Genomic DNA, 10,901 nt, shown 5'->3' on the forward strand with positions numbered 1-10,901 from the left:
ACGTGTACCTTCGTCACTCGGCTCGCAAAATTTTTTATTTTTAGGTACTGTAGTATTTCGTTTTTATTTGATAAACATTGTCAAATCATGGAGTAATTAGGCTCAAAAGATTCATCTCACAAATTACAGGTAAACTGTGCAGTTAATTTTTATTTTCGTCGCTCCATACATACGACCAAAGATTCGATGCGAAGGGAATCTTAAAAATTTTTGCGAACTAAACCACGCCATGAGGGGCTGACCAGCCGACCCGGGCGTCTGCTGCCGCGAGCGGTGACGATTGAACTGAATATAGAGCCGCCGCACATGCAATGCATTCAGGCACTCCCCGCGGACGCGTCAGGCGTGACCTTTGAACGCGAACGGTGGATGACAGGTCCGTCGCTGTCACCACTTAACGATCGGTACCAAGCCGCCATTTTGGCCGGCGAACCTGCTGTCCTGCTGGCTGCTGCTGCTGTCCCGATCGTCCTAGCAACTACGGCAGGCGGCACGCACGAGCATCACTGGTCGCTTTGACGGACCAAACTCCTGCCTTGTGCAAGATCTCCCTGTCGCCATCGACACCGACAGCGACACAGCGTGACGAATTGGCCTGCGTCATCGCTCCAGCACGCCAATGCTCTTGCTCTTTATAAAAGCAACAGCATTACCACCCGTGCTGTCGTGCAGCAGCACTTGTCTGAACAGGCGCGACCAAGACTCCCGAGACCCAACCCCACACCTAGCCAGACGGGGAACAAGGCGCACACGTCACGAGCAAAGAGATGGGCGCCTGCGTCTCCTTCTCGCGCTCGCCGCCGGCGTCGTCAGCACCGGAGCCAGAGGCGTCCCAGTCCCAGCGAACGGCGGCCACGGTCAAGGTTGTGAACCTGGACGGGTCCATGGCGCAGCTGGCGGCGGGGCCGGTCACGGCGCGCGAGGCGCTGGCGGCACCGGCACCGGCACCGGGCGACGACGGCGGGCGCCACCGCGCGTCGTCGTCGCCGCCGCCGCCGCCGCGGGTCTTTCTCTGCAGCGCCGACGAGCTGGGCTTTGACGCGCCCCCGCGCGCGCTGGCCGCGGGCGAGGCGCTCCAGCCGGGTCAGCTCTACTTCGTGCTCCCGGCTTCTGCACTGCGCCGGCCGCTGTCCGCCAACGACATGGCCGCGCTCGCCGTCAGGGCCGCCACGGCGCTCGCCGCCGCCGGTGGCTTGTCACCGCGGCGCGATAAACAGGGCGGAGCGACGCAGGCGAGCAAGCGGCGGCGGCGGTCGACGGCGCGAGTGGCTCCGCTTCTGGTCGCCGTGAGCAGCAAAGAGGGCACGCCTGATGGTGATGGTGCTCGGAAGAACGACGTGAGCCCACCGCGGTTCAGGACGGTGAACGCACGGTGGGGAAGACGAGGAAGAGAGCTGCTGGTTACAGAACCGGCGGTTCTCGCCGTCGTGCCGTCGTGCAGAGGTTAAGCGCTATCGCGGAAGACGGCGAGTGATCCATCCGTATGTTCGGCTCAGGTGTTTTCATCCTTGCTGCGCTGCATGGACGGTGCGACAAGCGATGGATCAGGTTTTGATCACGGGCCGGGCAATGCCTGGCTCCTCCGTGTTTGAAGATAGGAGGAGATCGAAGCGAACATGAACGCCAATGTATAGTGCGTAGAAATTACAGGCTACCACTGCGATTCTTTCGTGTGTAACATGGTAATTTGGGTTATGGAGACCCATGGACCAACAACAACGTGATAAACCGATAATTACAAATTTACAATACACCTCGCCCTTGTTGATGTAGTGCAATGTGCAAGGCACATTTGCCATTATATCGAGTCGTCACTTGAATTCGTCCATGCTGCTGTTGCACATTGCACTCGTGTGCTCCCGTTAGGCGGATACTGTTGTACGCCTCGAGCCCTCGAGCATGCGTGAATGACAAGAGATCTCCAGCAAGACCTTACCACTTTGAACACTTGTTGCCTTCTGATGCCGGTCAGGTTAAGCAATAGCCTCAGTGGTCAGCGGAGGTTACCTACTAGGGATCAAGCCCCAGGTTTTTTATACCGATGTGCCTCATTGTGCACATATTTCTTCTTCCAGTAGTAGGTGTCATTTTCACCCATAGCAAGATGCTTGTTATAAACCTCATTAATCGATGTCACAATTTCCAGATCTAATCTTCCATAGATACTGCAGGGATTTAGTACACGTATGTATTCATATAGGTAAATACGGAAATCCGGCCAAAATCAAATAGTTGCTTGTGTGACGTACATGAAATTGTCTGCAAATAAGTAATAGTTCAAATATGCTGAAATAGATCAATTGTGGCGATAAAAACATTTTCGAATGTGGTTTAAAACCTTCGCCTTTCATGGGCACTGTCGTTTTTTAAAGTGATGCCACCATGCATAAATGCTCCACTTTTACTGGCCTTTTCACACTCGTGGATGAACCACCTCTAATAAAGATCAAATTCTACCACCAGTATAAATTGTCTATGTACTATTGTTTAGAGGTACTCTAGCAAAAGGAATTTACCGGGTATCTTCCAAGGACATGAAAACAGGTAAATTATTCTTCAACGTGACATAGCCTTTAAGTTGAGAGATGTTTTACTTAGTGTAACGACATAAATTTGTTTTGAGTAAAACGATAGTGGATGAAAAGTCCTCGTCTGATATATTAACCATAGATTATTCCAGTCAATAATGATGGTGGAGAGCAATGCCTAACAGGGTGGACCCTGCATGCAATATAATTACAAATCATAGAACTTGAAGAAAAGGATGTTATAATGGAACATTTGACACCACACTGTAAGATTCAAATGTAGCTAGTGCGAGGGTCGGTAGCTCCATGCCATGGTAGAGTCCCTATGGGTAGCGAGCAGTCAAAGAAGACTAGGGTGTTTCCCACAAAACACCACACCATTGCGATGTTTCTAGAGCTCCCAATAGCATAGGAGTACAAAGGTGGTCTCTTTCGTTGGATCTACCGTGTTCAGGAGCCTATTTGGAGTTTCACAGCATGTAGATAGGGGCAGTGTGACGTGTCTCCACTCCAACATGATTCAACAAGCTAGCCACAAAGGGACAACCGGAGATGATATATGATCTGTAGATTCCAGCTTGCAACACGCATCCTATTAGGCTAGGGTTGTCTCTAGTCTAATTCTGTTTTGCGCCAATAGCCACCAAAGAATCTCACCCTAGGGGGGCAAAATTTCTCTACACGAACATGTGCACAAAAATATTTTTATAGCCTAGCCTATTGTAACAAGGTGGTGGTGGGGGTGGCTGGCGACATGACTCCAAGCAGCGGCTAGGGTTACGGCGTGGAGGAGGTGGGCGGCGGTAGGGTTTGGGAGAGGGCGGCGATGCAGAGAGAGAGAGAGAGAGAGAGAGAGAGAGAGAGAGAGAGAGAGAGAGAGAGAGAGAGAGGAGGGGCGATAACATAGAAGGGGGAGGGGAAGATAGAATGCACTTTGTCTATTCTTTGTTTGATTCGATTGATACATCTTTTATCCTTGTATAGAAAGGTTTAATCCCAACCAAAACTTGCTTGATCCCTAAGTAAACGACTTTTATCTCTAATTAACAACACTAATGAGCTACGCCGTCCACCTAGCCCCAATAGACCTCAAACATACTCTAACATTGGGCCTATCATTAAACATGTGACACATGTTCACCTATATTACATACTAATAGGTTGTCTCATGTAACATTTGCAATGCCATACATGTAATTCATTGAAGTTAACTCAGTGCAGCATGTCAACATACATGTCGTGCTGTTACGTTCAGTAGACCTTGTCCTTGTCTCATCTTCCGTAGGACGAAGTCAGAAACCGTTAATGTGTTTGTAGTAAAATATTGTCGCAACAATTATCATCCCATCCAGATCCAGTAGTCTGCGAGCACGCGCGGAGCCTCGACCTCCGAACGTCGCGAACTCGCAATCTCTTTTTCGTGACGCTAGCCGTGACGATTCGAAGCCGCCTTTGGCGCACCACCACCGCACACGACCCTGTACCTTTCAATTTCAGTCTTTCAGACAGTCAGCGAGCTCCTCCCATTCGCCTGCCGATTCGTCCTTTCCCACGGCCGTACTGCTCCGAGAAAGCGAACGCAAGTGCGCAAATCTCTATCGTCCCTGTCTACGGTTTGACCTCTCCAGCTGAGCTGCAGTGCAGTGCTCCTATCAGTCCTCTATACTACGTCCTCGCTCGCTCGTTGACGCGCACAGCTGACGAGCTCACGTACGTCATTGCCTGAGCAGATGTCGACGTCGTGCCTTGCGTTCCACTCTCCAAGCACCTCTATAAAACTAGCAGCCAAGGGCTGCACTCGCCCGTATCGACCGTTTCGACTTTCGACTCTGCTCCATCGCCATTCACGAATTAGCCATAAAACTCTCCATCACGATTCACGAATCCACTCGGAGATTGCAAGGCAAGAAGATCAATGGGATCGTGCGTCTCCCGCTCTGGTGCCGCGGCGGAATCCGTGTCCGTGCACGCGCTCACGGCCAAGGTCGTGGACCTCGACGGCTCCATGGCGCAGTTCGCGGCGCCCGTCGCGGCGCACGAGGCCCTGGCAGCCGTCACAGCCGACGACGGAGCTGCGCCGTCGCCGGCGCCGTCGCGCTTCCTCTGCTGCTCCGACGCGCTGGACTTCGACGCGCCCATCACCGCGCTGGCCGCGCACGACGCGCTCCGCCACGGGCAGCTCTACTTCGCCCTGCCAACGTCCATGCTCGGCAGGCCGCTGTCCGCCCAGGACATGGCCGCGCTCGCCGTCAAGGCCTGCGCAGCTCTGCGGACAGCGCCGGTCGTCCCCGCCGCGGACGTGGGCGCAGCCGGCACCGGCAGCGCGCCGCCGTCGTCGCTGGGCAGGAGCGAGGGCGCCGGTGCGGCGAGCAATAGGCAGCAGCGGTGGCAGGCCACGGGACGAGTCGCGCCGCTCGTCGTCGTCGTGAGCGCAGACGCGCACGGCGAGTGGAAGAGTTACCCCGTGCACGACGGGTACAAGGACGCGCGCAAGGCGGCGCGCGGCGGCGAGACGGTTGGGAAGGCGAGGAACGGAGTTGGCTACAAGGGTGTCGCCCGTGATCTTGCACCCGTGCAGAGGCTAAGCGTGATCGTGGAAACAGCAAGCGAGTAGCGAGTGATGATCCATTGATCGGTAACAGTTTTGATCATGGCTAGCTGGCAATTTAGCTAGTTTACTTGCTCCCCCATTCCATTTGAGAGGAGATCGGTGTACTACTGTTTTCAGTAAAGTTTTTGATTCTTTGGTGCGTATAGGTTCCAGTAATACTTAGAACTCTCATAGTATTTGAAAAAAAATGATGATTGATGGACGAAATTACAAGCTATCAAAATCAATGCAGCATACCATCATCAGATTCTGCTAAATCGCGGATCACTTGCATTTACAGGATCAGTTTTTTTTTTTAAAAAAAAAACTCAAAAGAACGCGGATTGGATTTGGAAATCCGCCGAGGGCTTTTGGGCCGACAATGATAGGGCCCAAGACACGTAAGCCTACTACACTTTCTAGTAAATTGCTGGGCCGGGCCATCCACCCATTCGGCCATTTGAGTCTGCGATGACACTTCTTCGCCCGTCTCTCTCACCACCGCCTTCGGCCGTTGGGTGCATGTGCTCGTAGCTCGAATACGCTGTAAATGGACTTTCATAAAAAGACACTAGGCCGAGTAGATTCGCAACGTTTTCAGCGCTAGCTTTCGCGGCAGGTGGAAACATGCAGGTTTCGAGAAGTACGTGCAAGATTCCTTGATTCCTTGCTTCCATCACCATTCACCAGCCGTGCATATATAGGCAGAGCATATCCACCACGCAACGGCCGAGAAAAAGCTCATACCTTGCGCCGCGATGATCGGCCGTAAAGCAGTAAAGATGTGTCAAGTGTTCACGTGCTTTATTCTGATCATTCGCTCAAATGTCTCGTTTAGTCGTTTTCCCCCCCTTTAGCTTGCCCTTGAGACGCCATATCGATTTCTGAATAGTACGGGTACGGCGCACGGCGCATGCAGAGGTGCCTCCCTTGAGACCGACGTTTCTCCGATCTCCATGAAATTCAACATGTGTGCATGCGTGCGCGTAGGGTCGTTTCAGGCTTCCAGCTCCATCCTGACGTCCGATCGAATTCATTTCTCCGACGATCCACACACGGCAAGCTAAGCTAGATCGTCGGTTTTATTCATTTGGCTCAGAAGTTAAGATAGAAAGTGTTAGCTAATTTGTTGCGCGAAGGAAATACTGTTGAATGGCGCTACACCCAACACTGAAGCGATCGTTTCAGGTATCAGGTTGCTACTCCTATAGTAATAGATACTGGACCAAGACTAGCTTAACTAGCGTAGAGGCAGGTTGCCATGCCTTTAATCAAATGCATTGGCGTCGTCTCAAGCTTGTTGTTGGGGTGGCGTCAATGGATAGTGAGATTATCCATACCTGTTCAAGTCAACTGCTATTTGTTGATTGCATCGATCGTAATCGTAGGTTAGGTGAAACGTGCATATGCATATGCTGGAGACTGAAGGAACGGTACCGAACAAGAACGACCTAGTCGACACTTCGGATTTTGCTGGCTCGACAGTCGAACCAGACTTTGCACAGTAGTCGCCACTTGAACAACAATAGTACTACGTATTAGTTCATCAGATCAATAATAATAGTTCTAGTCCACATCGATCGATCGACACCACAGTTGGAGATATAAATCAGCACTACTTCAGTAGTAGTTTTTTTTTTCAAACGTGTTCTTCTTAGGCAGTGACAGAGAAAGAGAGGGACAGAGCAGTTAGTAGCCACTGTACGATCCATGCCCACCGGAGCACACGTAGCAATGTCGTCTTGGCGTGTTACAAATTAAGCTGGGCAGGCTTCTTAATCATGGATTACATACCTTCTCCTTTGGCCCAGTACGCTGTACGCCCACTGTCCTACGTACTACTGATAGTATCAGTCCTACCGATCGCAACGATTACAACAGTTTACCGTCGCTCATTGAACGCAGGACCAAACAAAGGGTCGATCTACTGACAATTATTTTAATTTGGTCCACGACGACAATTGTTTCATTTTCCTTCCTACCGGAGACAGGACCAATTGCTGCATTAACGTCAGGATCACAGTTTTCAGACGACTGGGAATAGAAGAATAAGTAACCACAGTACGTTCTTCAGATATACTCCCTCGCTCCAAAAAAAAAAGAAAACTGAAACGTATAGGGTCTTTTACAGGTCGACTAATTTTGTACTTCCTCTATTTCAACTTATAAGTTACTTTGACTTTATATTTGGAACAGAGAGAGTAAAAAATATTAGTAACGTTTGTTGTTCAAATAAATTTATTATAAAATTATATTCAATCATAATCTAATGATATTTATTATTGTACCGTAAATATTAATAATCTTTTATATATATCTAGTTAAAATTAAAAATATTTGATTTTTTGAAAAGTGAGAATCATACTATTAGAGGGACGGTGAGAGTGCACGGCTAAAAATTAATTATGAATTTTGGATGTCAAATAGGAGAGCCAAACATAGGCTGATAAGCGCTAATAAAGTTAATTGATGGTTAAAGACTATTAGCTTTTATTAGCTCATGATTAGTCCATGTTAAACCTAGTACCACAGGATATGGACTATAATTTCTAGCCCTGTGATCTAAACACCCTCTTACAAAATTGAAAAGCAAATCGATAGTAATCTTAGGGCAGGTATAAACCAATTCACCCACACTGAGATCACTTTTGTATTTATGGATGCCAAGTGCTCTGAGATATGAGCACATGAGACGGTGGAGTTCGAAGCAATAATATGCAGAACAAAAACAACCCTTGAACAGAGAGATTCCGGGCAAGGAGGTGCACAGTGCCGACACCGTCGACGCCTAGCTGTAGGGAGGAAAGGACGGATCAACGACGGCAGAAGAGAAAAAAAATAAAAGTACTCCAACTGTACCCGTACAGAGCAAAAGGACGCTGGTCCGGTGGTCCCGCCATCCTATCCATGTCGGGACGGCTGCGGGCGCCATGAAATTTCCTCGAGCTCGCAAAGGTTCCGGGACCTGATGATGGATCGATCAGGACAGCACGTAGCGCTAGCAGAGCGAAGCAGCGGGCAGGCGCTGGTTCCCCGCTTTTGTTGGGTTCCTTGGATCCGATCATCGGAATCCGACCGTCCGCCACCTAGCGCGGCGCGGCCGGCTCAATGAGGGCCTGTTTAGATTGAGAACGAAAATTTTTTGGGTGTCACATCGGATGTGTCGGAAGAATGTCGGGAGAGGTTTTTAGAAACTAATAAAAAAACAAATTACATAGCTCGTTAGGAAACTGTAAGACAAATTTATTAAGCATAATTAATCTGTCATTAGCATATGTGGGTTACTGTAGCACTTAAGGCTAATCATGGAGTAACTAGGCTTAAAAGATTCGTCTCGCGATTCTCAACTAAACTGTGTAATTAGTTTATTTTTTTATCTACATTTAATGTTCCATGCATGTGTCCAAAGATTCGATGGGATGGATGAAAAATTTTTGGGTGGGGAACTAAACAGGGCCTGAATGAATGGGGTGGGGGGTCTCCGATCCCGCCGGCAGATGGATCGCCAGCGCCACCGACACACGGCCGCGGCCCGCACGCACACATGGGCAGGTCGTCACTGGTCAGGTGGACCCCGCCCCCCCCCCCCCTCTTCTGGGACTGGTCCGGGAGGCCACACGTGTACGTACGTCCCGCCGGCTCATCGGTGGTGCGCCGCGCGGCTGATCACGCGCTTCTTAATCATCCGTACCAGTACCAGGCAGGCAGTGCGCCAAGCCAGCAGGCTGCAGTACGCGCGGGCGCGGGCGCAGCAGCTGCCACTGCCAGCCATTGGCATGCAGACGCAGGGGCCAGCAGGGCCATCCCGCACACGTAACTCAGCGGCAGGTAGGTGGGCGGGTGGCCACCAAGGCACCAACTCTCCCAACCCCTCGACGCCGACGTGGGTCGCCCACACCGACGTCGCCCCGTCCAGGTGCGTGCATGCGCGACCGCCCGCCGTCTGCCCGGGCGCGGGCGGCCCCGCTCTCCGACACAGCGTCAGCGTCAAGTCGCGCGACCGCACGCGCCCGCCGCAAACGCAACCGATCGGCGAAAAAACCGCAGCGCGCTGCTGCAGGTTCTACTTCCAAGCACCGGCGCGAGCAGGGGGGGGGGGGAAGGCTCGGCCCGTCGGCCGGGCGGCGCCACACCGCTACGCTGCGTCGGCAGAGACATGGGCCGCACGCGGGGGGACGCGGTGCACGCGAGCGCGCCGGGGCTCAACCGTCCCCGATCTGGGCGGGCACTGTGGGCAGGAGGCATTTGTTTATCCGATCCGCGCTCCCCGCGGTCTCGCGCGCGTCGGGGGGAATGCGGGGTGCCGCGCCATGGCGCCATGCCGTGCGGCTCGCGGCTCGTCGATCGTCGTGCGTCGTGGAACGAAGATGCTTCGTTCCTTGCTTTGCTTCCCCGGGCCCGTGTTTGTTTACTCGCGGTCCGCGGGCGGGCATAAATGAATAAAAAAAAAATGTGCGCGGATTCGTCGCCCGTCGATCATCTCGGATCTCGGCCCCCATCCATCCTTGTCACTCCGATCTTCGGCCGCAAACCGATCCTCTCATCATTATTAAATCAACGATGAATGATCTGATGCGTCCCGAGTTGCCACGCATGCGAGTACAGTGGTGGCAATGGCAGTGGTGGGAGTGGGACACCCGCTTGTTTATGAGGCACAGCGCAGAATCGCATGCCGCTGTTTGTCCGCTTGCCTCGCCAGTGCACGGACGCACGCCGGATCTCCGGGCTTGGCTCGTCGTGGTAGACCGAGTAGACGACAGTGACCCGGTGCTCGTCGTCTCGGTGGGTGATGAAATCCAACTTTACAACTGTGCTCGCTGGGTTTTTCTGCATTATTGCCAAGATCACAGGCCTGCAGCTGCAGGACAAGGAAGGCGAGGAGATGAGATGTTGCATCAGAGCAGAGTTCAGAGGCCCAACTCTTCTGTTTTTTTTTTTTTTTTTTTTTTTTTTTTGTACACGGGGGGGGGGTCACGGGAAGGAGCAAGCGTGCATGCAAGGCGCCACCAGCCGACCAGCCTTGAATGGACTGCTCTTGGTGCAAGGCACCGTCGGTTCGGTTTGACCATACGTCCGTCAGGGGCCAGGGGCTCGGCTCACTCAACCGCGCCGCGTTGCTTCTGCTCCACAGAAAGGTGCTACTGTTTGCCCCTCTTTGCAGTGTCAAAGAATCTAACATGTTACATTTCACATACATCTTAAGCAACCGAATTCTTTGCTCTGTTTTTGTTTTTGTTTTTGTTTTGGTTCCACGAACAAGAGAACCAACATACACAGAGAGGAAGTACTAAACGGGAGAGCCAGATGCTGATGAGTTTCAGAAGTTCAGGTGTCCAGTTCCCCATGTAAAATGCGGTTGACCTCCTCCCGATTTCACGATCGGCACGGCATAAATGAGCTGTCCTGTGCTACTAGCCACTAAAATAAAGCATCAATCCAAACAGCAGTAAATAACCAATTTGCTGATGGTGAATATAGTGATTGACCAGGTAGTGACTGACCAGGAATGAACGGTTAACCGAACAGTAGTCCTGAGTCCTGACAACGTTACTTTCCCAAAGCAAACATCAGAAGCCAGTACTAACCAAATCCCCGTATTATTCCCACCTGCCCTCCCTGCTCCCCCACCTAATGATAATACTCCACTCATTCAGTCATCCTCACACATCTCCTTTGCCACAAAAACAAAAAAAAGATTTGGTGCCTGCTTGTCCCCAGCTTATGACACTGCTACTAATCCAGCCAGACTGTGTATCTACTGCTGCTACTAGTGGTGATTAGAT

The 10,901-nt window shown here is 51.6% G+C and overlaps 2 protein-coding genes across 2 annotated transcripts; both read left to right on the forward strand.

Moving 5' to 3' along the window:
- On the forward strand, positions 673-1,768 carry LOC8054744. Its single transcript, XM_021454380.1, is given in 2 exon segments — positions 673-1,341; positions 1,344-1,768. Coding segments are annotated over 2 exon segments (705 nt in total). The 5' UTR covers positions 673-767; the 3' UTR covers positions 1,475-1,768.
- On the forward strand, positions 4,345-5,282 carry LOC8055883. Its single transcript, XM_002460417.2, has one exon. It carries the CDS (start codon positions 4,444-4,446, stop codon positions 5,140-5,142), a length of 699 nt encoding a protein of 232 aa, XP_002460462.1. The 5' UTR covers positions 4,345-4,443; the 3' UTR covers positions 5,143-5,282.

The sequence above is a fragment of the Sorghum bicolor genome, chromosome 2 (assembly GCF_000003195.3).
Source record: "Sorghum bicolor cultivar BTx623 chromosome 2, Sorghum_bicolor_NCBIv3, whole genome shotgun sequence".
In the NCBI taxonomy this organism is placed as follows: Eukaryota; Viridiplantae; Streptophyta; class Magnoliopsida; order Poales; family Poaceae; genus Sorghum; species Sorghum bicolor.